Genomic DNA, 27,138 nt, shown 5'->3' on the forward strand with positions numbered 1-27,138 from the left:
CACACATTCAGACACAACACACTGCATCACAATGACAGGATGGACTCAGCTCATCACACATATAAACCTCAGACTATAAGTGAGAAAATATCCGGACAGAGAAGAAACGTTTGAGCTGTCTGCTGACCACAGATCCTGTCTCACCCTAACCCTAACTAAAGATTACTTCCCTCATCAGTTTATCTGACAGCTACTTCAATTAAATGACTGATTGTTTGATCTGTAAAAACTGGCACATGTTTGACAGTTTTACTTGCTATCAGGGAGTCAAAACTTCTGATATCGATCAACAACTTTAATCGCAGTGATCCCTCAAATATGATTATAACATTTCTGACAGAAACATTAGTGGAGATTTTAAAGAAGTTATAGGAAATGAAAAGTGTTAGTAACTGTATAAGCGGAGACATTTTCTTAGCAGTGATTCAAGACACTTCCAGCAGGCAGCCAGGTTGTGATGGAAATGCAAATCCCTGCCACGCCAAGTCAAAGTGAGCAGAGCCAGGCTGCCAGATACGATGGAAAAATGGTGCTTGTTGCTTCATTGAGAGAAAGAAGAAACTTTCAGCAACGATTAATTGAGAAATCGATGCTTTGTCAGCTAATAAATTAATGACCAATGGGAATTTCTGACACAGATAATGGACATAATAAGAACATCAGACAGTCAGAGGATATTTCCACAGACTGCTCACTGACGAAGGATTACAGATGCATTTAAACCTTTTCAACATCTGGCTATAACGACTCTCAAACCTCCTTCAGAAGTAGTCTGAACCGTCAGACGACTCGATCTCGAAAAGCTGCTCAGATACATTTACATTTAACTTTACTGTGATCAGATCTCTGTGTGGGCATGAAGTCACCATCTGCACACAGGCTCGCACTGAAAACAGTAAAAAATACTTCACAAGTCACACATGTAATCCTCTCTAACTTCTCTCCCTGTGCTTTCCCCTCTCTGGTAAACTTCCCGTGCTGAAGCCTTCACCTACACACCAGATTCTGCAGCAGGCCGGCAGCTTTGAATACTTGTCATACTGACACACCAACTACTGATCCAGCACCACCCAGCCAGCCACGCATCCATGCGTTCATCCATCCATCCGAGCTGAAAAACAACATCCAGCGAGAGCCTAACAGGAAGAGAGACCCTGCTGATTTGGTGGTAGAAGGCTGTAAACCTCACGGAGAGTTTATTTAAAGAAGCTTGGTGGATGAAAAAGCAGTCAGGGAGGGAGTGAAGGGAGGTGAAGGCCGAGGAGACGGATGTATGAATAAGAATAAATGAATAATATATTTAGACGATTGGTCTGGAGGTGTTTGTACTGCAGGAGTGGAAACATGAGTCAGACTCCTCACACACACTCCACATATTTCATCCGTCCAGCGTCAGACACCACGAGTGCTGGTGATTTAACAGCCTGCAGACAGATTATTGTCAGATCGCTGCAACAGTGACCATCGACTGTAACGGTCTCATTCACCTCGAGGCTGCTGGGAAGTGACGGGGCAGCAAAATGAAGCAAAAACGGAGCCTCCAGCACAAGATGGAGCCACAACACTGAGCTAACAACGGACAAATACTGTATTTAACTCACCTGTAATGAACAAGTATTCTGATCAGTTACTGAGGAAAAAGCAGCATTACTACTCTGTGAAAATACTCTATTACAAGATAACTTCCTGCAGTCAAAAGGTAAAAGTACAGGTGTTTTGTTGGGGATTGAATTACTCACAGGTAAATAAAATATTCAAAATAAGCTCCAACCTGAGCGACGACAGCAGTAACATGTTATTAATGTGTAATAAACTACTAATATAACACTGTGGTTATTACACTCAGAACAGACATTACTGCATTTTGTACTTTTACCTTAACAACACTGAGTATTGGGGAATGGAGTATTTGTGTATTACATTATCACTTGCAATCAAGTACACGATCTGTGTACTTCTGAGTGTACTACACACTTTCACATTAACAACATTTAAAATTCAACACTTATACTTGTATTAGAGTATATTTTTCATCACTGGGTAGTAGTTACAACTATTTACTCTGGTAGCACGATAATAATGTGTAATAAACTACTAATATGGCATATAACAGCAGATATAACACATGAGCCATTTTCTGCATGGTGTACATTTAGCTTATAATACTTTTAGCATTTTTACAGTCTTTCTCTTCACAGTTACCACCAGATAACTACAGCAGCAACATGCTATAAATGATTAAACTGGGTTCATAATTTGAAGGTAAAACTCACATAACACAATTTGTGTACTATTACTTTTGATCCTTAAAGTACATTTTGCTGATATACTTACATACCATGCTGCACTCTCACTAATAATGTAATAAGTAATGGAGTATTTTTATTGTGTAGTATTTCTATTTCTAGTACTTTAAACATTTTTTCTTCCACTAGTGTGATCAGTTCCTACTAATTACAACAGTGAAATGTTATTAAAGTATAATAAACTAATAGTTTTGTTGATGTTACACTCAGATTAGACATTTTCTGCATTGTGTACCTTTATTTTTGTACTTAAAGTACATTACCCTAAAAATACTAATGTACTTTTACCTAAACAACCCTTTCAGTGCAGGATTACTGGTAACAGAGTACTTTGACTGCTAGCCTTGTGCTAGCTTAACTTCATTGTTAAGCAGTAGCGTGTTACAAACGATTAAACCGGGTTAATATGTGGTTAGACGTTAAACACTAAATAAAAATATATAGTTAAAACTCTCATGAGACATTTTTACAACATGTCCTTGTAAATAAATGTAGCTTAGACAACATTATTAGTGATTAAGTGATTTTTAATGATATACTTTAACTTACCTTTACATTAGCTAACCGTTAATGTAGCTAGCTAATGTTACTAAATTAGCCGAGCAGTAAAGTAAGTAATTAAAATATCACTTAATCACTAATAACGTTGTCTAAGCTAAATATATTTACATGGACATGCTGCAAAAATGTCTCATGCCCTTGTAAATAAATTTAGCTGGGACAGCATTATTAGTGATTAAGTGATTTTTTAATGACTTACTTTAACGTAGCTTTACTTTAGCTAACCGTTAACTTAGCTAGCTCACGTTATTAATTAGCTGAGCGTTAATGAGTCCGAAAACTTTTCCCTCCGGAGGGAACAGAGAAAACTTCAGGTGTCCCACAAACAAACAAACAGCTTCAATAAACTTCTTTGTTTCAGAGAAGAAAAACAGCGAACAGTAAAAACGACAGTTCGGAGTCTGGACGGTGGACTCGGAGGTGAAGAGCCTCACCTGGTTCCGTTAGCTGCTCGACCCGAGGACGTGAAGTCGGAACAAAACGTTAGCTTCAGAAACTTCTCCGGACTCTTCAGATCCAGACTCTAAACTCTGGTACCAGCGTGTTCGACCATCCCTCCGAACGGACCCTGAACCTCGGCGGTGTAACAACTCCGAACGAGCTCCTTCGCTCCCGGAGAGGAAAACGTGGGAAAAGTGGATCTCATCGGCGGTGTTGACTCCGTCCGCAGTCCGGCAGGAGAGGAACCGCCTCCAGGGGGAGTTTCCTCCGACAGCTCACCCCCAACTCGATTAATACCTCCGTGTCATCGATTCATTCACTCCATTATCCGTCCGAGTGGCGCAATCCTGCCCTGCGTGTGTGTGTGTGTGTGTGTGTGTGTGTGTGTGTGTGTGTCACCTCCCCCTCCTCTTTGTCTCGCGGGAGCAGGAAGGGAGAGGATTTCCTCTCCTGCAGGTTCCTGCTGTGCAGCTCTGCAGAGGCTCGTTTGTCTCCAGCCGCTCCCTGAGGTTTGCTCAGGGATCAGCAGGTAATCACGTCCTGCACTTCAGTAAAAGTACTCACAGCAGACTGAAGGAAGCTGGTGGGGGGAAGTAACGAAGTCCTGCAACTACACAAATAGTGTTTTTGTGTAGCAACAACAGGAAAACACTCACCTGAAGAAGTATGCACTCTGAGGTGAGGAGTAAAACTACTGTAACTTCAAGATTTATCTGTTGCATTGACTTATAACACATGAATGGAAGAAGTAATCTGATTACTAACTGAAAGCAGCACAAAAACTCTCAAAAACTACAAAAATAAGTGTTTTTGTATAGCAACAACAAGAAAACACAATGTCTCACACACCTGAAGAAGTAAAAGTGCACTCTGTACAAACCAGTGGAGGAAAGTCACTAAACAGTACTGTAACCTCAAGATGTGCCTGTGATCATGAACTTATAACTGAGGGGTATTTACATCAGTGGAAGAAGTAATCTGATTAGTTACAAAACATACTGATAGTACACCAAGAACCAGTGTGGGAACGTAACTATGTACTCCTAAACTGTGAAAATAAGTGTTTTTGTGTAGCAACAACAGGACAACACAATGTTTTACTCACCTGAAGAAGTTTTCACACTGATGTGAGCAGTAAAACTACTCTAACTTCAAGATTACTGTGAGTTTCATCTACTATGAAGTAATTAACATTATACTACTGTGAATATTCTGCAATAATTAGCCAGTAATTTTCTTTTACAGATGAATGTAGTGAATTAAAACTTAGAAATGTTGTAGTTCGATATCTCTGAAAGTTTAAAGTACGTCACATTTGTAGCTACTTTCAGACAGGACTTGTGTAACTTGTTTTCCGACCCCGTGGGAGTAATAATGATGAAAAAAACAAACAGAATCAGATGCTAACGACTCGTTAAATAATGTGACGACGACGACGTTAAAACTGCAGAAGTGAAAACTGTCCGTGAGCTGAAAACCAGGCGAGCGTGTGGAGAAAGTTTCTGTATCGCTTTCCTGTGATCATAATCAGCTGTTTAGACTAACCCCAGTTACATCACCGCCCAGCACACACACACACACACACACACACACACAGATGGACTCCATTGTGGATTCATTGGCAGATTGGCATAATGTGTGTTTGAGAGTGTCAGGCTGTGAACAAAGACTCTGAGTGTTTGTCTCTGGGCGAGTTGTGAGCAGACGGCCGACACAGAGACTCGATTGTTGCTGTGATTCTTCAGCGAACACACATTTCTGCCTCGCCGATCCGTCACTCGTCTGAACGCAGAGATGAAACTGCGTCGACACACGTTTGAGTCCTGACGCGGCCTCGGCGTCTCGGAGGAGAAGAGCACCTGTGTCTGCTGCAGTAGGAGGTCAGAGAGAGTCTTGAGGTCGGGTTTGGTGAGCAGGAATGTGCTTTCTGCTGGCCCGGCTCGTCCTGGCTCCACTCCCGCTCTGTCCAGAGTCTGGGGTTTGGCTCCGGATCCAGGTTTGGGTGGGTCCAGACTGGTCTGACTGTGGTTTAACAGGGTCAGTAGTTAGCACTGGGCTGGGGCTGGGGCTGCTGCTGTGGCTCACCAACACACACACACACACACACACACACACACACACACACACACACATCTGCTCGACGCTCTGAGAGGGAATGTCCAAAATAATGACAGAACAGAACTCTGATGTGCAGATGAAAGACTGGAGGGCGGATCGCTGCAGCAGATTAAACTTCTGTTGCTTCAGGCCACACGTACCAAAAAATCTTTTTCCCTCCATCTTCCTCGGCATCGTTTCAAGAATATTTGCGTCCAAATGGATCTATTGAGAACGACTAAACACGCTGTGGTTCATATTCCAGCCTATAGGTGGTGCTTGAAATTCAACAAAAACGTAGAAGAAGAAACGGAACATGAGCATAAAGCTGAATACAAACAGACAGAAGAAGAAGAAACCGAACACAATAAGAAGAAGATGGAAATGGCGAGTTGGTCGTCCATAATCCTTTTTCGCTCAGCGTAGCAGCAGAGGAGCAGAATATTTTGCCCTGGTAAACCTGATAGGGACACAAGCATGTAGTCCGCCATTGTTGTTGTTGTTGTTGTTGCTATGAGATTTTGCAGGGTTCAGAGGTCGAGGGGCGGGGCGATGGTGTCATCGATACGCAAAGTATGCAGATTCGCCGTCCACACAAGAACACAGAGGCGGCATTTTCGGATGTTTTCCCTCTGAGACCAGATTTCAAAAAAGTGCGTTGACAGGATCCATGTGGACGATCAGACAAAACGTTGCAAAACATGTAAGTTTACACACAGAAGTGTTTCCATGTGGACGGAGCCTGAACGTGTCTGGATGACACAGCAGGTGGTCTCAGGTTGTAGCTAACTGAAGTTAGCATCCTGGTTCCTCTGTGGGATTATTGAAGTGTATTTTGGATTATTACAGAAAACAAGTTTCTGATGCTTCCAGGTTCTGTTGATCCAGATAATCTCCACAGATGAACTCCACTCTGTGATGTGTGAAGCTAAATTAACTGTGTAGCAGTAAGAAGCTAATGTTAGGCTACAAACAGACGACATCATGGTCACATGACTGAAACGAGAAAGACCGTCATTGGCTGATTTTATTTCTGCCTAAACAAACTAAATAAACAAATTATCTTTGTTTTCATGACTGAACAAACAAACTGACCTTATTGTTTACATGTGGCGGACCCTGCCACCTTCATAGCTTCAAACAGTGTTCTGGGACCTCGTCTTCCTCTGATGGGAGATACAAATATTTCTGAGTTTGTGTCATTATCTCATTGATATTGTAATTGTTAAAATAGTGAGTTTGAATTTCGCTCCTTTGAGTTGCGGTGTGAACTCTCAGGGCCACCGTACATTCACAGCAGCCCACAGAACAACACCGTGGATTGTTCTGGTCCACTGCTCGTTCTGTGTGTTTATTTAGAATGGACCCAGTTTAGCACTGACTCACAGATAAACAGTCAAACACAACGTATATACAGTGTATATGTATATATATATCTATGTACTGTATATAGACTGAGACAAACAAGCAGCCAGGAGTCTGAAGGCCTGCAGCACAATGGATGGAAGTATAATGGACGCTGGAAAAGCTTCAGAGACAAATTGAACCAAACAGGAAATAACAGCTTCATCCATCACACCACAGTCCGGTCCGACTATAAATGATGACTGAATTCTGTTCATCAGAGACTCTCCAGTAAACTGCATCTATAATAACAGTATTAATAATAATCAGTGAATAATAAACACTGTTTGTCCCGGCGTCTCCTTTATATTTCCTCTCCACCAGGTGCAGAAACGTTACGACAGTAAAACTTCACAATATTTTAACCACATGAATATAAAGACAATGAAAAAACAGCCACACTTTATATTTTTATGAGTCCGACATGAGTCAAAGCCACATCCTCCAGCTCGAGGACGGCACATTGTTCCACCGCAGAGAGTTTTAATAACGTCTCTGAACATTAACGTAACAGTCCAGAGAAAATATTGACTCAGCTTTAAACGTTCAGCCTCCTGTTGATCCTGAAATGATCCACGTGTTCCCAAAACTCACTTTTCTGTCGGAACAAAAGAGGATTTACATTCTGTGGCCTCAGCCCAAATTCATCTGCAGACAGACCGGATCATAAATATGTTTATGGGATGAGGATGACTTTATATCATCAGGAGGACTTTATATCATCAGGAGGAGGAGAGGAGGACTTTATATCATCAGGAGGACTTTATATCATCAGGAGGAGGAGAGGAGGACTTTATATCATCAGGAGGAGGAGAAATGACTGGGTTTTGAGGTTTTGGGTGAACTGCTCCTTTACAAGAGGAACCAAACCAGAGACTTCTACCTGGAGATCAAAGTTTGATTTGGGATCAAAAGTGGGTTTATCATTCAGTGTTCGAGGATCGTTAACGTAACGAGTCTCTGCTGTGTTCAGAACCTGGTCCGGTCTCTCTCTGGCTCAGTCGCTCTGTCTGAGTCTGTCCAACTTTGAATTTCTTTTTTTTTTTCTTGTCCACATTTATGCAAATCACAGCTGACGTGACCTCGAAGGCCGAGCCACATCTGAGCTCGGTGCTGTGAGTGTCTCTGAGCAGGAACATCCTGAAGGCTCTCTGAGGTTGTAATTTAGTGGAGATGCTCTCTAATGACAGAGTGTTCGCTCGGGGCCGCCGTCGTCACGACGCTCTGCGAGGCTGCGCGACAGATAGAGTGTGTTTACAGGGCAGCTTTAAATCAAGCGCAGAGTTTTATACCCTGATAACGTGCTGTGAGGTCTCTCGCTGCCCGTACGCCTGTAATTCAGTCGTAAACGTGAGAACACACACACATGTTTGTGTGTGTGGTTCGTCCCCCTGAGGTCATCGAGGCCGCAGCAGACCGTTGTGGAGCTGCTCGGAGGTTTGGGCGGTTCGAGGGCGGATCAGAACTTCATCCTCAACACTGCTGACAGACAGAGAGTACACAGATTACTTCACTTAGTGAGTATTATCAGCTTCATGCAGTAAAAGTACACATTTATTATCAGCTTCATGCAGTAAAAGTACACAAGTCTTATCAGTTTCATACAGTAAAAGTACATGTGTGCAGTAACGTTTGTGTCATACTGTTGGTCCTGAGTCGTCTCTGCAGGTGGAATCACTTTGACCTACTTAATATACAGTCACACATTTCAGTCCGGAGGTTCTGAACATTTGGGTCGGGCCCTCCTAACTGGCACCAGATCCCTCTGAGGGGTCGTTATGTGACTGATGGGGGAGGAAAGAAGAAAGTTCTTTAAGTTCTGTTTTTAGATTCTGACTTTTTCTCTAATCTTCAGCTTTTTGGGGAGATAATTTGACCTGTTTGGGCGTCGAACAGTTATTCAAAAGAAAATATCAGAGCAGTTTGGAAGTTCGAACGTCTCGTTGGTGGAAGAACAAACAACTCTCAGACGTCTGAAACGTGACGAGAGGCCACGACTGCTCCGTTTATACTCTGGCACTTAATTACTTTCCAAACCTGCTGCCAACACTGGCCGAGCTAATGAGGAGTTATCTGGAGGAGTTTCTCCCAGCGGTGACTGATGTTCATCCATAACTCAGCTGCTAATCTAAACAACCGCTGAACCTGCACTCATGTGAGGAGAGAGCTTTAATATGTGCAGATAGAGAAGAAGAAAGTGTGTGAGATTCAAGGATAGTGTTGTGCAGAGCTTTAAAAGTCAAACACACACACACACACACACACACACACACACACACACACACACACACACACACACACACACACTCCTCCCTCCATAAAAGAAAAAACAGAGAGAGTTTGAGACAGAAACACCACAAACTCAGGAATGTGGACTTTACATGGGCAGCTTTATTTGGCCTGAAGAAAATGTTTCCTCATTGAGCTCAGAAAGCCACATCCCACACACACACACACACACACACACACACACACACACACACAAACAAGAACACACACACGCCCATACACACCCACCCACATAAAGATACAGCCATAAAAACACCCGCACACAAAGTAAAAGTCCAAACTGAAGCTCCATCTGTTATTAACATTTAATATCTCTCCTGCACTTCTTCGCTGGTCGTTGAGGATTCAGCGGAGCTTCCTGGGAGTGTCGAGTCTGCAGGTATTCAGTCAAACCGCCTCACAGGAAGTCCAGAGACCGTCCGGTTATCTGTAAAGTGCTGGCAGGCTGACCGGGGATTTATGATCCAGGACATGCTGCCTGTGATGAGCTCATCCTGATAAACGCTGCGCTGGACGGATCACACGGACGTGATGACACAAAATCAACCTTATCAAAGAGTCACTTGTGGTGAAAGTGATCCAGGTCCAGATTTAATGGTTCCCACAGTGCTGATCTGATGAGATGAGAGCGATCGAACTAAAGAGTTAAAGAAGCTGCCTGTTGTAAAACCACAACAACAAGCTGAAAGACACTAAAATGCTCCATAGAGGAACAGCTTGATTCCATCATTATTTGTCTGTTTTAAGTCTTTTTTAGTTAATATTTCTGACTTTGTTGTGCTGAAGAGCTCGAGTCCGTTCGGGGTGTTTTATTTTGAAAATCTACCATCCTGCTCTCTGATTTCCTGTCTGGCAGATCTTTTATGTTTATTGGATCCCTGATGTACAAAAAAATGATCAGAGTAGCCAGAACAAATACTTAAATCAGCCTATTAGACACATTTGTACTCCCCAGAGGATGAACCATATTGGACAATCTGTACTTTAGTGCCACCTGGAGGACAAAATCTCACCTGTGCACACGAGATCCTGCAGCTGATCGTCTGCAGACCATCGTGAGGTTTGTTGGACACATTCATGCTCCTGAGAGGATAAACTCTGATGAGAAGCTCGTCTGAACCATCAGATATCTTCCTGCCGTGGCCTCTGGCAGGCGTCAGGCTTGATATTTATATAAAATAATTGAGTGGTTGTGTTAATAAAACAGATGGTATTAGAGATGATAGTTGGGCTGATGTCAGTGGAACAGACGTGACGATGACTCAGACGTTTACTCATATGAGCTCATATCTGAGTGGGCTGCTGTCATTACAGCACAGACGTGTGGACGGACTGAGGTCGAACAGCTGATGTTATGTTGAATTACAGTCAGTTCAGTTGGTTTTTAAGTTAATTAGAGCTGACAGAGGTGGAGAGATGAAAGATGAGCTCATAGTCTGCTTGAATCTTCGTTCTTTATTTCAGGACCTGGACGTGTTTCAGCTGTCGTTATTTATATCTCTGATACCAACATTAAAGGTTTGATCTCAAAAATATGGTCAGAATTCAAAAACACAAGCGGGCAGCGTATCACCAAAGTAACTGATGTTCTTTGGATGCTATGCTGGACAGTAGCTAGCTACCATTAGCTAGTTAGCTCATTGGTTTGTAACCAGTAGATCCAGTGATAAACCTGTACGCTAGACTGAGACTGAACTCAGGTCAGTGTGAAGACAGAGGCGATTTACAGCTGAGAGAGAGTCGGACATCGTCTGCGTGTAAAGACACAATATTTTCAGATGTTACTCTGTGAACTGAGGATTTATTTGGACCGAACTAAAGGTGACAAACCAACGCTGTTCTGGTGCCTCTGACTCAGTTTGAGTCCAGTTTGAATGAACGAGGTGATTAAACTCGCCTGAGTTCAGTCAGAGACAGAAACTTGAGTTCAGCGGTGGACGGTTGGATGTTTTCTCATGAAGTAAGACAGACACAGTATGGAAGCCCAACACGGTCATGGGTTGAACATATTTCCTCTGTTTCCTGTGACAACAAGTTAAATTTAACTGTTTTCTAGAGATCACGAGTTGCTTCATGTTTATTTGGTCAGTCAGATTAAGGAGAATCTAAAAATAACTTCAAAAAAATCATTAAAAGTTCCTGTGGTTTGCTGTGAAACCCTCCCAGCGGAGCGTGTAACGGTCTGCTCCTTATGAATCTTTTGAAGTCGTTTCCTCGTGATAACTTTCATCGTTATCACAGGAAAGGAACATTTGTTATCTGCTGTTAACGACACAGAGTTTGTTTTCTCGGGATCTCGAGAGCCCTGAGTCAAAGAAGAAGTTTTGCAGTGACTAATCCTGGGACGACTCTGAAGGTGAGTCAAACCACACAGAGATGGTTTCCTACACAGATTTTTGGTTCCTGACAGTCAGGAAGGAGCATAAACCTGACGACTGAGTAAATACACCAGCCAACACACCGAACCACTCACCAGCAAACACTGGAGCTCCTAACGTTTGTCCTTCAGCCAAAAGTTTGCTGGCCGGTTGTGTATTCTGCTGGTTTGAGTCTTCCGACAGAAGGAGTCTGTATCCCGGCTGCACACTCGAGTGTTAATGAGCAAACTCAGCACATTAAGGTGTGCAGAGAGCAGCCGCTTCAACATAAACACTTCCAGCCCACAGTCATGCAGTTTCTTCCTCCTATTAAAGCCGAGAGCTCAGTATAGTCTGACCAAACACGACGTGAAGCAACACAGTTTTCTCCTGCCGGCCTCAGAAAATCCACCCACCAGTTTCCTGTAACACACGGTGAGTGAAGCCAGGACGAGTGTTGTGTTTGGCCGCCGTCAGGACGGTTCTGACCGGCCAGGACCGCGACACAGCTGATATTGGTTAAATGGAAAACCACAAGATGATGATGTGGGTCCGAGCTGCAAAACATGACATCAGTGAACACTTCAGATGGATTCTACAGGACTGGTGTAAGATTTCTGAATTAAAATGTTCAAACCAGAGAAATCCACAGGTGTCCTCCAGGTGACGTCGTGTTTCACCTGGTTCAGTTAGCTTTGACCACAAATGTCCTTCAGAGGGAGACTTTTTACTCTGATACTCTGAGTCCATGTCAGAGCCTGAACTCTGTTACTGTACTCAGTTCTTCTACTGTCACCAGAGTCTGTACAGAAGTATGTGAATGTCTCCTGGAGGACAGACTGTGAGGACTGTTGACGGCGTACCTGAGCTCTGCAGACATATAAAATATCAACATCTGATTTTCTTTTGGTTTCTTTTTGCACAAACTGTTAGCAGACAGTTTCTATCTCAGTCAAAGAGCAACATGATGGTTCATTTGTTTGACGGCGATAAAATATTATCGTCAGGTTTCTTCTTCTCCTCGGTGGAAGCAGCTTTCAGGAGCTGAACTCTGAGGGTTCATGAGCCTCACTGTCCTGTGGCTGTGGTTTACAGATGTGTATTGAACCCTGATTGGACCAGTTGCTGTCTGCCGGCCACAAACCACCAATCAGAACCCTCCACCCACAGCCTCATTTCCCCACATAAACACTGCACCACGCTCCTGCAGGGGGAACAACAGCTCCATCACTGAAGATCAGGTCCATGTTTTCAGTCTCCACCTGTTTACATGTCTCTGTGTTTACGCTCCGGCCTGAATGCATGTGTACGTAAATAAACCACAGATGTAAACTTCAGCCGCAGCCGAGGCTCCATGTGTGCAGGCCGGATCTGGAGGTTTGGCCTGAAGCAGGAGTGGAGGTTTTTATATCAGCACCAGAGAGAAGAACAGAGAAGGATCAGACTGTGATGTGTTCTCATCATCGTTAGGATTTCACATGTTCCTTCTTCACCATGAACACACACACTAGACGCTATTTATGACACACACACACACTCCCGGATCAGTACTTCTCAAACCTCGAACATCACACATCACCTCTGAACACATTCAGCTCTGCAGGTCCAACCATGATGACTGACGTCGAGTCAGATCTGTTGCTGTTTTGCACCGTTTTCTGCTAATGTTGGATGATGATGTCAACGCTTCAGCTGCTATGATGTCATCAGTTTCACTGCAGCTGTAAATGAATACCAGATGATGTACAGTATGTGCACGCAGCACGCATGAGTGTGAGCAGGCAGAAACTAAAACTGTCTTTATGTTTCAGTATTTTCATTTGAAGTATTTTAGTATTCTGCAGTATTTAAGTTTTGTGTGTTTTAAAAATGTCCAGTTCCTCTGAACGACCGTATTAAGAATTAAAGCAGCAGAGCACAAAATGTGGATTCATCCGCTGCTGAAAATAGATCCCAACAAATGCTCATTTCTTTGTTTGTGTGGTTAAAACCTCCAGCGAGCAGCTGTTCCAGTAAGTTACTGAACCTTTCTGAACGTGAACCTTAAATATTTCTTATTTTACTCTCATATTGCAACTTTTACTCTGGTAAAGACTTGAAGGAACTTCCTCCATCAGGTGCAGTAAATGTTCCTGCAGAGGAGAATCTGTCTCAGTGAAACTCTGCTGAGTAAATAAAGGTTAAAACATTTTGATGGAAACTTTGAAATCTTCATGACTCAGTCTGACCTGAGACAACATCGCCCCCTGCTGGTCTGTTAAGGTTCAACATCCAGCAGCTGTGACACAACACAGCGTGGTGTAGTAATTCATATTTGTATGATTTAATAAAACAAAACAAGAGAAGATTTTTCAGAAAACGTTTTATTTTATCTTATAACGTTGTGACAGCAGGAGAGACGTTCAGGTTCAGCACCTCGATGGTTTCACATTGAAAACCAGATCACATGAATGTGTCACAGTAAACAGACCATCGTTCAGTAGGACGTCACATTTACTACAATATACATTTCCTGTGACGATAAAACAACATGTATGAAAACAACAGAGTCACTGTGAAGCTCCAACGTGTTTAAACATTTCTACAATACAACTGATTTAATCTAGTTCACCAGGTTTGTTCTCTACGGTCCATTTAAACACATTATGTGACTCGACATTTGAACTGCTGAATATCACGACAGACAACAAGCAGGACCGACGTCAGAAGCAGCTGTCAGAGGTAATAAGATGGAGGTGGACACATGACTCAACACAGACTGAAGATATTTAACACCTGGTCAGAAAACTGAAATCATTTCCTTCACCAGCAGCTGGAGGACACTGAAGACATGTCGATAAAGGAAACTAACCACATTTGATAAACACTCTGGTGTTTGTTTCATTCTGTGCAAAAGAAAAAGAAGAGACGCAGTTTGAAAAGACGACAGCTTGTCAAAGAATCCATCGAACAACAAACGATAATATTTTTCCCCGGACAGACGGACGGAGAGCTCAAAAAAACATTGAAGCAAATTAATGAAGGAACTAAATTTTCTGTGAAAGAAAAAGAATAATAATTGGGAAAAAAACAATTTCTTCTGTTACATTTCCAGCAGATTAGACAGATTCATGTAAACATATCAGATCACTTAATTTGGCGTCTGTGTAAACAGTTAATCTGATCAGAACGATTGCAGTCAGAGTTGATAAGATTAAAATACATTTGAAAGAAGCGTTTTAAAGGCTCGTCAACATCATAACTTGTGCTAAAGGTGGACGACTTTTATTAACAATCAAACCTACATTCAAAAGCCCGTCGATCACCTCCTGACAAACATCCAAACACACGTTGTGAAGACACAGAGACGCGTCAAACTAAACGTCACACAGCTGCTTCCGTCTGCGGCAAGTTTATAGAAATGAGTAGAAAAATCGAAGTGTTTGGTTTCAGAGCGAAAGAAGAAGTTTGGCATTCAGCTGTCGTCATCGGAGGGAGACGAGAGACGAACTGTGTCAGTGCTGCTGAGAGCTGCGAGTTTCATGATCCACTGCTGCCAACATTTACTAATGTGTGTGTGTGTGTGTGTGATGATTCCAAACTCATCATCTGATCCACAAACCAACACACTCAACAAATATCTGTATTCTTTTTGTATATTTAAGTGAATTCCTTATTTACTATGATTTACATTCTGTGAATAAATATTTAGAGGATTTTATTGTATTTATTAAACTATTTACTAAAAGTCTCTCTACAGATCCAGATGTTCTGGAGGAATAAACACCTGGAGTCTGTTCTGATCCAACAGGAGCAGAGCTCAGAGACGACTTTGTGACTTGTGGGATTAAAAAGGTGATTTCTCTTCAGTCCTGCTGATCAGCCCGACTGCAGCAGTGATCCGGAGCTGGAGGGGAAATTTACTTTACTTCATTAATAAAACGTTACAGAGAACCAGAACCAGCTGAGTTTGAATTTATTCTCTGAAACTTTAAACTGCCATTACTGATGTAAATGTATCAGACATGACTGTGGCACAAATGTTCTCTAGACGAGCTGTTTTAAAGATTTATTTACGTCATGTTTTGTTCTCTAAATCCTGGATGTTCTAGCAACAGGTGAGCAAATGAAACGCACCCTTACTTTGTATAAACTTATGGATTTCTCTGGTTTGAACACTGATGTAAACATTCGGGATAATGTGAGCGCATAACTCAACCACATGTAGAACAAAGGTTGAGTTGCTTATAGACATTTTGAGACACATTCTATCTACCTGTGTTTGTTTGTGGAAATGTCGATGTCGGATCATGAAACACACGTGTGTCACCTGTACTGAGGCTCCTCTCCGCCGGGAGTGTATGTATGTTGTGATTTAAAGCACTGTATGGAAGACGTCAGAGTTTCACCGCACACTCTGAGACATGTGCAGAGGAGTCAGCATCTCCTCGAAGATGGCTCCCTTCACGTTGGAGCCTCTCAGGTTCGCCTCCTGAAGGTCGCATCCCGACAGGTCGCAGTTCTGGGAGAAACATACGATACCTGAATGTATCACGGATGTACAGCATGTGTATGTGTGTTTGTGTGCGTGTATGTTTGTTTGTGTGTGTCCTCACCTCCAGGTCCGTCCCTGCCAGCGTGGCTCCTCTCAGGTTACAGTTCTTCAGTTTGGCGTTTTTCAGTGTGGCGACTCTCAGGTTGATCCCCGTCATCTGACTGCCCTCCATGTCCACACCTTTCAGGTTGGCTCCTGGACACACACACACACACACACACACACACACACACACACACACACACACACACACACACACACTATCAGACATGAGTTCAACACAAACTCCTCCTGCTCAGGTTGGACTGAAGAACACGTGTGATTGGCTGCTTCACCCTCCAGGTTGGCTTTGATTCCAGCAGGATCTTCAAAGTTACATCCTCTCAGCGACGCTCCTTCAGCGTTGGTGCACAGCATCTTCACACCCTGCAGGTTGGCAGCCTGCACACACACACACACACACACACACACACACAGAATGAACAGTATGTTGAGATATCACGATCAGAAACGTGTGACTAAGCGAACGTGGCGCTCACATCGAGGCAGGCCATGGACAGGTCGGCTCGCTCCAGGTTCGCCCCGCTCAGGTTGGCGTGTGTCAGGTTGGCTCCTCTCAGGTTCGCCATCTTAAAGTTGATGTAGCGCAGATCCAGACGAGACAGATCTGCACCGTTAAAGTTCAGACCCTGCAGACCACAAACATCCATAAATCAGAAAAAAACACCAACAGCATTAAAATATTCTCCATGTTCTTTGTAATGAAGTGTTTTATAACTCTTGAATGATGAACAAACTCTTCAGATTATAGATTGTAATGTTAGATCGATTATCAGGATGATATTCAGCATATTTACCGTGATCAGAATCTGTGGTTTTTGTGTCTGACTGTTGATAAAATAAAATAAATAAAAACGCAGCCTCCTTTCACTGTTTGTGTTCATCACAACACTATCTAATGTCACGAAAAATCCATATCGGTCAACGCTTAATAGAGAAGAATGAAAGTGGAGACTTCTGGTTCAGAGCCTCAGGAAAAAACTCAGATTGTAAGTTAACAGTGTTTGCACCTGTAGAGTCTCCAGCTCAGCGTGTTCTGGATGTTTGTGTGTAGATTTCCTTTACCTGACATCGCAGCTCTGACTTGGTCGTCGTGGCCAACAGGAATCTGATGAACTCCTTGCGGGTCAGAGGGGAGTGATCGTCAGGAGGCTGAGTGGACTGAACAAGAGACGCAGGTCAAACCTCAGTCTACAGAATGTATGCTGCACACACACACACACACACACACACACACACACACACACACACACACACACAGACACACACACCTTGATGAGGGTCTCCAACTGTTCCGCGAGCTGTTCGATGCCAAAGAAACGAGCCTCCTCCAGCACACCTGCAGAGGAGACACTGCAGGTGAGAACAGACTGAGATCTACAACCTTGTGCAGGTGTTTGTAAGTGTGTTTCGTACCCAGAGGGTTGATGCCTTCATTGATGATGAGCTGTCCGTGTCTCAGGTAATTCAGAATGGGTTCAAAGTAGTCCGGACTGCGATCTATCAGGTACGCCCCCTGAGAGTCCTGCTTGTTCCCCCACACATCTGAAATCAAGAATCAGTCATTTCATTAAGTTAACTACAGTCAGTCAGGTGAAGTGTCGTCGTCCACAAAACATTTCTGGAGCTTCACAGTAAAACATTCTGCTAAACAACTGAAGCGATTTGATGTTTCTGTGGTTGTTTCTCTGTTTTAAATCAAGTCTCCAGCTGCTTCAGTTGTTTTTTTTATTTCATTTTAGGAGAACTGTTCCTTGAAAAATGTTTAAATATTAAGCGTTCATTGAGTGGCGTCACCTTTCTCTCTGAACATGTGGGCCAGCATACTCTCAGGCTCTTTACTGACCAGCGTGCTCCTGAGGACACACACACAAAAACATCATGTACATCATGTACAAAATCATACCTTTAAATAAACATCAAACAAATATCAAAATAAAAATACGATGAGTTACAATACAAGAGACAAACAGACTCAATACTGACGAGGGAATGTAAAAGACAAATCCGCATCAAACTCAACAGGAGGGGCGCTAGTTAGCTGTTAGCATTTAGCAGCACAGAGTCCTGCAGTGTGTTTGGCTAACAGAGCTAGCCGCTAACAGCCAAACACAAAGAGGAACATGAAGTGGTAAACAGTGACGTCATTAACAGTCAGATTCACCTGGTGGTGGTGAAGCAGCGTCCGCCGACGTTGAGCGTCAGCCAGTCGGTGTGTGTCTGACTCCTCTCAGGGCCGCTGAGCTCGTCCTGAGGATCTACACACAGGTAAAGTTACTGCAGGTCACGATACACATCAGTGAAACTGACCGCTGACAGAGAGGATGAAAGACTTTGTGACAGCTCATTTTCACACCAAGGACTGACCTTCAAACGACTCTCCCTCTGAGATGTACAGCACGTCATCGTCTCTGCAGGCACAAACACAAAGTCTTTACAACAACACCAGAACAAACTCAAAGTTTCATGTATGATTCTCTGAAACTGACTGAAACAAGGACCTGTGGATCCACCAGAGACTTCAGCTCTCTAAAAATATTCAACAATACTCATCTAATGACATCAGATAAACTAGTACATTTTACTGCAGAATGATCACTTCATATTCAGCTCTGATTACACACTCGCTGTGGCATCATTTTGATGAGCTTATGCAACGTCACAACTTTTCTTTCTGTCCAGAGTTGCATTCACTTTTCACCAACATCTTGTTGTGATGACGGAGAGTCGGGCAGAAAGTCTCTCCAGCACATCCAAAGATTCTCAGAAGGGTTCAGGTCTAAACTCTGTGGTTGTGAACATGATGTCTCGTGCTCTCTGAGCCGCTCTTTCACAGTCTGAGCCTGATGAATCGAGGCGTTGTCATCTTGGAATATGTCCGTGTCATCAGGGGAGAAAACCTGCTCATTCAGTACATTCAGGTCGTCAGCTGACCTCATAATTTGGGCATTTTTCCTGACTAGCCTCATTGATAAGCGTTTTATCTTACACAGCTGTTTAGTCCCAAACCCTTCAGTTCTCTTCACACTGTGTGTGGAAATATTCTTATTCCACTGTTAAACACATCAGTGAGCTGCTGCTGTTCAGTTTTTTAATATTTTCATTTCACGAAACATTTCAGTAATCTCTGACTGATCATCCAAGATTTTTGGATCCTGGAAGATGAATGTTCACCTCGATCCCTCCAGGTTTCAAAAATGTGTTGGACAGTTCTGGACCCAGTTTCAGCAGTTTCAGCATCTTAGTTGTTTTCTTTGCTTGATGCAGGCCAATAATCTGACCCTTCAGAAACAGAGTAAGATATATCATCCGACCAGTTGTCTGCATCAGTTAGGGGTTATTAAACCAGCTGAAACATATTGATCACTGCAGTAATTATCCAATGGAAGGCTCTCACCTATAGTGGACAGTGTGTGTGTGTGTGTGTAATTGAAGTCAAATTGAAAACAATATTTTTTGGAGGAACAAAAATATTCACAAGACCAAAATTTCAGATATGTTACTGTATAAACAATAACACCATCTTACAATAAATACATAACTAACTTTAACATCAGTGCAGGATTTACAGGATTTCCTGTATGTGTGACGTCACAGTCTACCTGCCCTCTCTCGTCTCACCTGATTAACGTGATGTCGTCTATGAGGCCGCCGTTCCCGTTATAAACACTAGAGGCTCTTACTCCCAGTTTGGAGCTGGCCACGGACAGCAGGTCCTCCAGGGACCCGTACACGGCCACCACCTGTTCGACGACACCGACCATCAGCTCAGTGTGGCGCCACACATCCAACAAAATGTCCGACATTAACGGTCAGCCTGTGACACGAGCTAACTGTTGATGTTAAGCTAAACTAGCCATTGTTGTTGTTGAGATGGAGCTAACAGCACAGCTAACGTTCCCGCCTCCACAGCTCACCTTTCCATTCGCGGAGGTTCCGTTGACAAACAGAGTGACTCTTCTCATGGCAGAATCAGATCAACTGGACTCGGTTCGATCCACTAAAACACATTTCTTCTTTAACAAAAACCTCTTTCCTTTCTTTTCTCCTCACTCCGCTCAAACGCACAGGGAAGCGGAATAAGCCAATCAGCTGCGGAGCTCGAAAGGCAGCAGCCAATCGGTGAACAAAGTGGGCGGGACCTCCACATCTCAGCAGAGCATCACAAAATAATTTTTATTTATTTATTTTTTTATTGTTTTTAGTTTTAATTCTCTGTATTATCCAAAAGTTTACACCAACTAAAGCTGTGATCTGTAACAGAACAATCACCTGGAGTAGATTTACTCTAAATTATGTTTAATTAATTGATTAATTAATTAAAATCTCTATATTATGATTATAATTTTTTTCTCTGCATTTTGACAGGATCGATGTCATTTAGGAAATTATATCAGTTACAGCTAATAGATGAAGACTGGACTCAGAATCTAACAGAAGAAAAAGAAAAGTAACAAATATGGCTGATTGTGACTTAAATGTATTAAACTTATTTCTTTAAAAAAAAAAAAATTACTGACATAGCAAGTTTATAGTTTATTAAATTTAGTTAAGTAACGTCACTGTTAATAAACAATGAAATGTTCATAAAACATTTATTGAATAGTTATAAAGGTTAAAACATCAGTTCAACTCTAAATAACATTTATAAATGAACTACACTGTATTTATCATCCATTTATAAATCATTATGAACATCAACTGCAACTTTCCAATAAATAATAGCTAATAAATAGATTATAAAGCATTTTATTGCTCGTAAACAGCAAAATATCTACTAACTATAAATATGCAATTTTAACAAAATATAATTATTTATTTTAATTATGTGACAGATATTATAAAGTATTACTAAATGTGTTTATTAAGATGTCAAAGACCCAGAAAAAACACGTCCTCAAAGGAAATGCTTCATAAACTTCAGCTGCAACTCTAAAACAATCACATCATAAGAGGTTTATAAAGTATTTTATTTGATTGTGAAAAGGTAAATATATTATTAATATTATCAATATATATCAGATATTGTGTTAAAATATTACTTAAACACTTTTTAAAATTTGTGAAATAAGTCTTTTTGTCTGTTCTTTGGACTTTGAATTGTTCTTGTTCGCTGAGTTGAATAATAAAATGACTCAGAATTGTTTTTACAAACAGCTTTATTAAACAAATTTATCACCAAGTCTTAAAATAAAAGCTTATCGTAACATAACAGCAGCAAGAAAACTGTGCAATTAAAGTCCCAGAGTTCATTTGGCAAAGAAAACTAAATCTTTTGTTGTCAATCATAAATTAATTTGTGTTTTCTGCATGAAAAACTCCAAACCAAAACCAAATGTCATATCTTTTATTTCTATATTCCAAACAACTGAGCAGCTCTGCTTGCTGTGCTGCAGCACGACGTGCAAAACAATCAGCCAACAACCTAAACGCGGCTCTGAAAGGTCCTGACCGGCTCCAGTCTCCTGTTAGTACTGGGAGCTGTGGTTCATCTTCCACTGGCTGCGAGCGAGCAGACCAACAACTGAGATTACAGCCTGTTACTGATCAGAGAGGAACCAAGAATTGAAATATCTTGAGGAAGTAGGAAACCAGTCGGGAGTATTTTATAAAAATCCTTAATGAAATAAATAAACTGGCTTTAGAAGCGTCGAGGGAAACTCGGAGGAAGGACTGAATGGTTACTGAGGAGTGTCGGTATGTTGTTGGCCAGCAGGTGATTCCTGCAGCATCCTCGTGGCAGAAGGTTCTGACGGGTCCTGTTCTGTTAAAGTGCTTCAAATAAGGCACATAAAAAGGAAGACATTCATATCCACTGAGTTAAGGCTTAAAGGAACAGCTCACCCAAAAATGCAAATCCAGTCATTATCTCTTCATCTCTGGTTGAAGTGTCGGAGTCCACAGAACAGTTCTGGAGCGTCACAGTAAAACAGAGTTGCAGCATGAAGCAGCTGGAGACTTGATTTAAAACAGAAAAACAACCGAAGAAACATCAGATGGATCCATGCAGCTCGTCTGCTGTGATCACAGTCTGCAGAATGAGGAGATCACAAACCTGAAAAGACACTACACACCCTCGTGCTCGTGCACCCACTTCAGACGGGGTGCCAGCTAACACTTTTAGCTTAGCGGTGTCATTTCATCTGAACCAAGGGTGCAAAACATCTGGATGGATCCATCTGGTGTCATTTTTGTTTAAAACAAGTCCCAAATGTTCTGCGGATTACGAAAAATCAACCAGAGGGGAGGAGATAATGACTGAATTCTTATGTTTGGGTGAGCTGTTCCTTTAGTAAGTGAGAATAAAGTGGGATAATGACCACAACATCAGATTGTGTTGGACCGTTCAGACTCCAGGTCAGATAGTGAATCTACCTCCACTGTAGGTACATTAAATCTGTCAACAGGCTGCAGATCAATTATCATGTTTCTCCTCCACCCTCGACTTTATCTTGTAAGAATAACTTACTGTAACTGTTTCAGTCGTACAAACATCTGCATCCTGATTCATTGCTTGTGTCTGTTGGTTTGTTTTTAGAGAACCGAGTGTAAAACTGACAAAAAGTAAAGCAAAATTAGAGGTGGAAACTGACTTTAGACTTTTAGAGAACACAGTGTGGTCTTAATAATAATAATAATAATAATAATAATAATAATATCAATAATAATAATCAGTTTGAAGTCTTTGTCTTGTACCTGCTCATTATAATTTCCTAACCGTGATCACTGGACTAACTTTCTTTAACATTTATTGACTCAGCTCAGTGCAGAATGAACCGTGACTTCATGTAAACTGAATCTCACTGGCTGGATGTTTACAGGTCGCACAGTATCTTTGTGAATGAGACACGTGTGGTCACTTGTATCTCCTACAGTGAGGATCAGGTAATCAGACGTTTGGCCTCTCAGGTGTTACAGCCTACAAAGTAAAAGCTTCCTCAGGCTGAAACTCTTGGACAGTGTTCAGGTTGTTGGTAACTCTAATGAAGGCAGATCAAGCTTCTCCTCTATACATCAGCATTATATGTTAAATCATGACATCATCTCTGGCTCACTTCCTGCCCCACAGGTTTCAGTTCCCGGCCTCAGTCCAGGTCCATAGACTCTATTCGTTCCCACTGTCCTCTGTGTCCTCCTCTTCTCCTTCAGGCTGTCCCTCTCCGTTTCTCTCCGGGTAGTTGAGGATTTGCCGGTTGGCCTGAATGATGTACTGCTGCTGTTTGAAATAGACCTTCAGCACTCCTTTGATCAGCACGAAGGCGATGCCACCCTGTGGAGGAAGAGGAGGACAGCATGGAGTCAGCTGAGAGACATTTGAACACAAGAAACAAGAAGAGGGACGATGTGACACCTTTCACACTGGACAAATAAACATCTGCGTTTCGTCTTTAATGCGAAAGTTCATCAGCATCCCTTTTCCATCAAGATAATTTGACACATGTTGAAGTTACTTTCCCATCTGTCTCTGTTAAATCAGCATTCAAACATCAGTCAGTTGAGTTTAAAAGAGAATCTGATGTCAAAGAAATGTCACCAGAGAAACACTGTCACTGGTCTCAGATCTGTACTGAACAAAGACATGAAAGAAGAGAGATGTCTCACTCCTGAGCAACTTCTCAACATCAGCTCCTGCAGCAGCTGATTTCTACTCTTCTCTGCTTTTCACTAACATACTAGAAAATAAAAAAGCAGGGAAACAGCAACAGGAAAGCCTTCAAGTCCAGATAGAAAGGCTCACATTCATCACTCAACTCCTCCTTGCTTGGTATACCGAGGTCCCACAGTTATGGGTCCTCTCAGTCTCCTGCAGGTTGGAGGATGAGTCCACACATCCAGCGCTTCTATCTGATCTAATTATTTCACTCACTACACAAAGTTCATGAACGAGAGGTGAGAATTCAAACGCAGAATTACTAAATACAGTAAATGTGAAATGTCTGGCACCTACATGGAACTTTCATTTTGTGTTGGTTCTGGCAGCCGTGTGGACAAACTAAGACGATGTTGACACAAAGAGAACTTTGTTCTGGTATCGTACCAGCAGCCTACAGACCAGCTTCTCACCTACCTTCATCCTCCATGAAAATAGTTTGAATTTTTCTGACTTAACCAACCTGATAAGTTGGAATCCAGCCTGCTGACAGACATTAAGAATAACTACACAGAAATCACCATTCTTCTCAGTGATGGTCTCGTGGTCTTATGTGGGTCAGACAGCAGCAGCATCACTATCAAACAGTTTAATAACCAGTTGAAAACTCCTTGTTGTATGTTTATGAAGTTATTTTGCAGATCTCCAGTACATGATGTGTACTCACCAGAACGGTGCGCTGAAGATTGGAGGGCATCCGTCCGAACAGAAGCCGTCCCACCAGACTGGCGATGGAGGGAAAGATGAGAGCTCCACACAGAGTCCTGGACACAGAGAGGTGATCTCCTGAACCGGGTCCGTCCACAGGAACCCGGGGCAGATAACGACTGTTACCTGAGGGAGAAGACATGTGATTACTGATGGAATCTAATGGTTTAAGTTTTCAAAATAAAATCTGACAAGACTGTCTGTGTGTTCATACCTAGCGGGAGCTTCCCCCTGTAGGAGTATCTCTGCCACAGTCTCACTAAATAATCCTCCCAGCGGATCATCTTCCCGAGGACCAGCACCACCGGGATGGTGGGCAGACCCATGAGCAGGAACAGCGGGTCGGCCCGCTCCATCACATACAGCCCCTTCTTATGTCCCACCACCTGCACACGGACATACAGGCAGCTAAGGGTCCAACAGGCTGATACACTCTCTGGTTTTATATCCTGTCTGTCAGTGTGTTGTTAACTCTGCGTACCTGCATGACAGTCACAGCTCCGTATGTGACAGCTGACCAGTAGACAGTCCCGACCACCACCCCGACAGCAGCGAAGGGACTGACCCGGGACAGGGCTCTGTCTACCTGCTGGAGGAAATACACCAACGGGCCTGAGAAAGGAAAGAAAGATGAAGGTTATGTACTAATATCTAATGTGTTTTTAGGACAGTGTTGAACCAAACGTCAGTCTGTAATTTCCACCCTGTGAGGTTAAAACTGCCTGGTGTTAAATCAACATGTGCGACTAAATAAAGGCTTTTATCAAATCTTTACTCTTTGTTCGACCATCAGGAATGTTTTTTATATCTGCGACCAGTTTTTTCCCTCAACACACGATACGAGAGACTGACTGAACGCTCCATGCTGTAAAGCGTCACTCACCCATCTTGGGAAAGGTGATGTGGTATTCAGTGCCACATTGTGGACAGCTGACGGCTCCTCCGCTGTTTCCTTTCTGCTTCTCGTCGAGCCAGCGCTGCAGACATGACTGATGGATCCATTTAGTGCAGCCTTTACACCTGCAGGGGCTCACCCACTCTGCACTGTGGTCGTCTCGCTCCGTGGCAAAACACACCCAGCAGTGCCTGGACACACACACACACACACACACACACACAAGATCTCTGATTACCAAAACTCATTAAATTATAAAACAGATACACACGGCGGTCAACGACAGCAACCTCCTGTTCTGTATTTACCAAATCAAATAATCCATTAGTTACATAAACACACTCTTGTGATCGCACAATATGAGGCTGCTTTTAAACACCATTAAAGGGCCAGTTTGCCAGAATCACGGCAGAATGAAATGGTGCACTGAGCCCCACATGACGTTCATTCAGGAGATGTGTTCTTACTTCTCAGGCTGCTCCTCAGCAAGCGCCATCGTACTGAAGGGACTCTGCTGTCCTGGGTGTTAACATGAAGCCATCAGACTGCAGCAAGGACCTTTAAAAAGAACATTTACACACTTTACAACACAGTTTGCAACACTTACATCATGTAAAGTTCATATCGCAAACACATTAGCAAACTGTTTGCTGTCTTAATGAAATATAATCTGAAAACAGGCCATGACAACTGATAAATGACAACTCCACTACATTTCTGAGAGCTACTTTGAAAATATGATTGTTACATTTGATCAGCTGATGAAATGTGATGCATTTAAGGATCATATACTAACCAACAGGATTTAGAGTTATTAGAAAATTAGCTCATAGGTACTTAAACTCAGGTCAGAGTCAGATCTCCCTCCACCTCTGGACAGTTAGCCCATATCTCATCAACACATTCTGATGCTTTAAGATTTACACCGCTTAATCTGAGCCCAGTGAAACGTTCCTGAACGCGAAACCAAACTGCTGATACTAATTTTACCCACGTGACCTGACAGCAGCACTTACTATAAACCGAAACCAACGGTAAAGGCTTTCTTCAGCTAACTGGGTTAGCTGCGGTTACAGCTTTAAAGACAGAAGACCAACATCGACACCCACATGAACTCTATTTCTCTGATATTATACGACTTTTAGATCGTTTGTCAGGAAGTTCACTTCAAACTTAACTCTGTCCACCTGCTCTGACCTCCAAGACACAACTCATGCTAATGCTAACAGGCGATAGCCAGTTAACTTTTACATTAAGCTAGTAACCGACACCTAAGCTAGTTACCCGATGATACAGCTGACTTCGTTGATTGTCAGTTTATAAATCGGTTGTGTGACACTGGTACAAAGACACTGCTTACTTGTAAAAATAATAATATATCCAAAGATGAGATGTTTTCTGTATTTAACCCGCACTGCTCTGCTGTGTTTTCTTCTCTTACGGTTGTGTTGATCTCTGAGCAGGACAAGAAGACAAGCTAGCAGCTCTCTGATTGGTCGGCGCCGGTGACGAGACCTGTTGCATTCACGACGTGCTGGAAATGACAGCCTTTTAATTTCTTCTTCTCTGATTTAATGTTGGATCGCAAACCATCGCGTAAAGGTGCAAACCGCCGCCTACTGCACCGGAGTGTGCAGCCGCAGGGTTTCACGGTCTGCAGGTTACATTCTGCAAGTAAATGATTGATGATAACAGAACCGAATGAATGTTGAAGCAGCGTCTTCCTTTTTCATTTGCATCCCACTTCTTCTGCCACAAATCCCTCACTGCCAACATGAGCAGGAACCCAACAAAACTACACATTAATTCCAAGTCATTGTAGTCTCAGCAATAAT

At 42.5% G+C, this 27,138-nt stretch overlaps 2 protein-coding genes and 1 long non-coding RNA gene across 4 annotated transcripts; 1 reads left to right on the forward strand and 2 right to left on the reverse strand.

Moving 5' to 3' along the window:
• Positions 1 to 13,800: 13,800 nt before the first annotated feature.
• LOC119030511 (BTB/POZ domain-containing protein KCTD9-like) lies at positions 13,801 to 20,290 on the reverse strand. Its single transcript, XM_037118176.1, has 12 exons — positions 19,967 to 20,290; positions 19,671 to 19,792; positions 18,417 to 18,460; positions 18,214 to 18,307; positions 17,847 to 17,905; positions 17,466 to 17,594; positions 17,321 to 17,388; positions 17,115 to 17,210; positions 16,529 to 16,678; positions 16,325 to 16,430; positions 16,051 to 16,184; positions 13,801 to 15,956 (listed from the first exon to the last, which is right to left on the reverse strand). The coding sequence occupies exons 1-12, from the start codon at positions 20,012 to 20,014 to the stop codon at positions 15,840 to 15,842; spliced, it is 1,167 nt and encodes a 388-aa protein (XP_036974071.1). The 5' UTR covers positions 20,015 to 20,290; the 3' UTR covers positions 13,801 to 15,839.
• On the forward strand, positions 19,726 to 24,767 carry LOC119030514. The gene is made up of 3 exons (XR_005078301.1): positions 19,726 to 19,860; positions 24,331 to 24,478; positions 24,627 to 24,767. It is a non-coding gene; the product is annotated as an uncharacterized LOC119030514 (long non-coding RNA).
• On the reverse strand, positions 21,191 to 26,817 carry march5l (membrane-associated ring finger (C3HC4) 5, like). Of its 2 annotated transcripts, none has more exons than XM_037118181.1 (7): positions 26,664 to 26,817; positions 25,771 to 25,861; positions 25,292 to 25,494; positions 24,890 to 25,020; positions 24,623 to 24,794; positions 24,368 to 24,534; positions 21,191 to 23,319 (listed from the first exon to the last, which is right to left on the reverse strand). In XM_037118181.1, the coding sequence occupies exons 2-7, from the start codon at positions 25,797 to 25,799 to the stop codon at positions 23,155 to 23,157; spliced, it is 867 nt and encodes a 288-aa protein (XP_036974076.1). In that variant the 5' UTR covers positions 25,800 to 25,861; positions 26,664 to 26,817; the 3' UTR covers positions 21,191 to 23,154. The 2 variants fall into 2 exon arrangements, with proteins under 2 accessions (XP_036974076.1, XP_036974077.1); XM_037118182.1 differs by having other exon boundaries at positions 26,745 to 26,812.
• Between the last annotated feature and the right edge of the window lie 321 nt (positions 26,818 to 27,138).

This window comes from Acanthopagrus latus, chromosome 12 (assembly GCF_904848185.1).
Source record: "Acanthopagrus latus isolate v.2019 chromosome 12, fAcaLat1.1, whole genome shotgun sequence".
Lineage (NCBI taxonomy): Eukaryota > Metazoa > Chordata > Actinopteri > Spariformes > Sparidae > Acanthopagrus > Acanthopagrus latus.

What these genes read in the sequence shown, in the direction of transcription:
- march5l (XM_037118181.1), bottom strand. Translation starts at nt 25,799, where the DNA reads ATGGCGCTTGCTGAGGAGCAGCCTGAGAA. An exon ending in GAGCTGTGACTGTCATGCAG is followed by an intron (nt 24,795 to 24,889) that starts GTACGCAGAGTT and finishes GTCCGTGTGCAG; the next exon opens with GTGGTGGGACATAAGAAGGG. An exon ending in CAGGGGGAAGCTCCCGCTAG is followed by an intron (nt 24,535 to 24,622) that starts GTATGAACACAC and finishes CTTCTCCCTCAG; the next exon opens with GTAACAGTCGTTATCTGCCC.
- LOC119030511 (XM_037118176.1), bottom strand. Translation starts at nt 20,014, where the DNA reads ATGAGAAGAGTCACTCTGTTTGTCAACGGAACCTCCGCGAATGGAAAG. An exon ending in GAACCTCCGCGAATGGAAAG is followed by an intron (nt 19,793 to 19,966) that starts GTGAGCTGTGGA and finishes GTCGTCGAACAG; the next exon opens with GTGGTGGCCGTGTACGGGTC. An exon ending in TGGCAGGGACGGACCTGGAG is followed by an intron (nt 15,957 to 16,050) that starts GTGAGGACACAC and finishes TGTTTCTCCCAG; the next exon opens with AACTGCGACCTGTCGGGATG.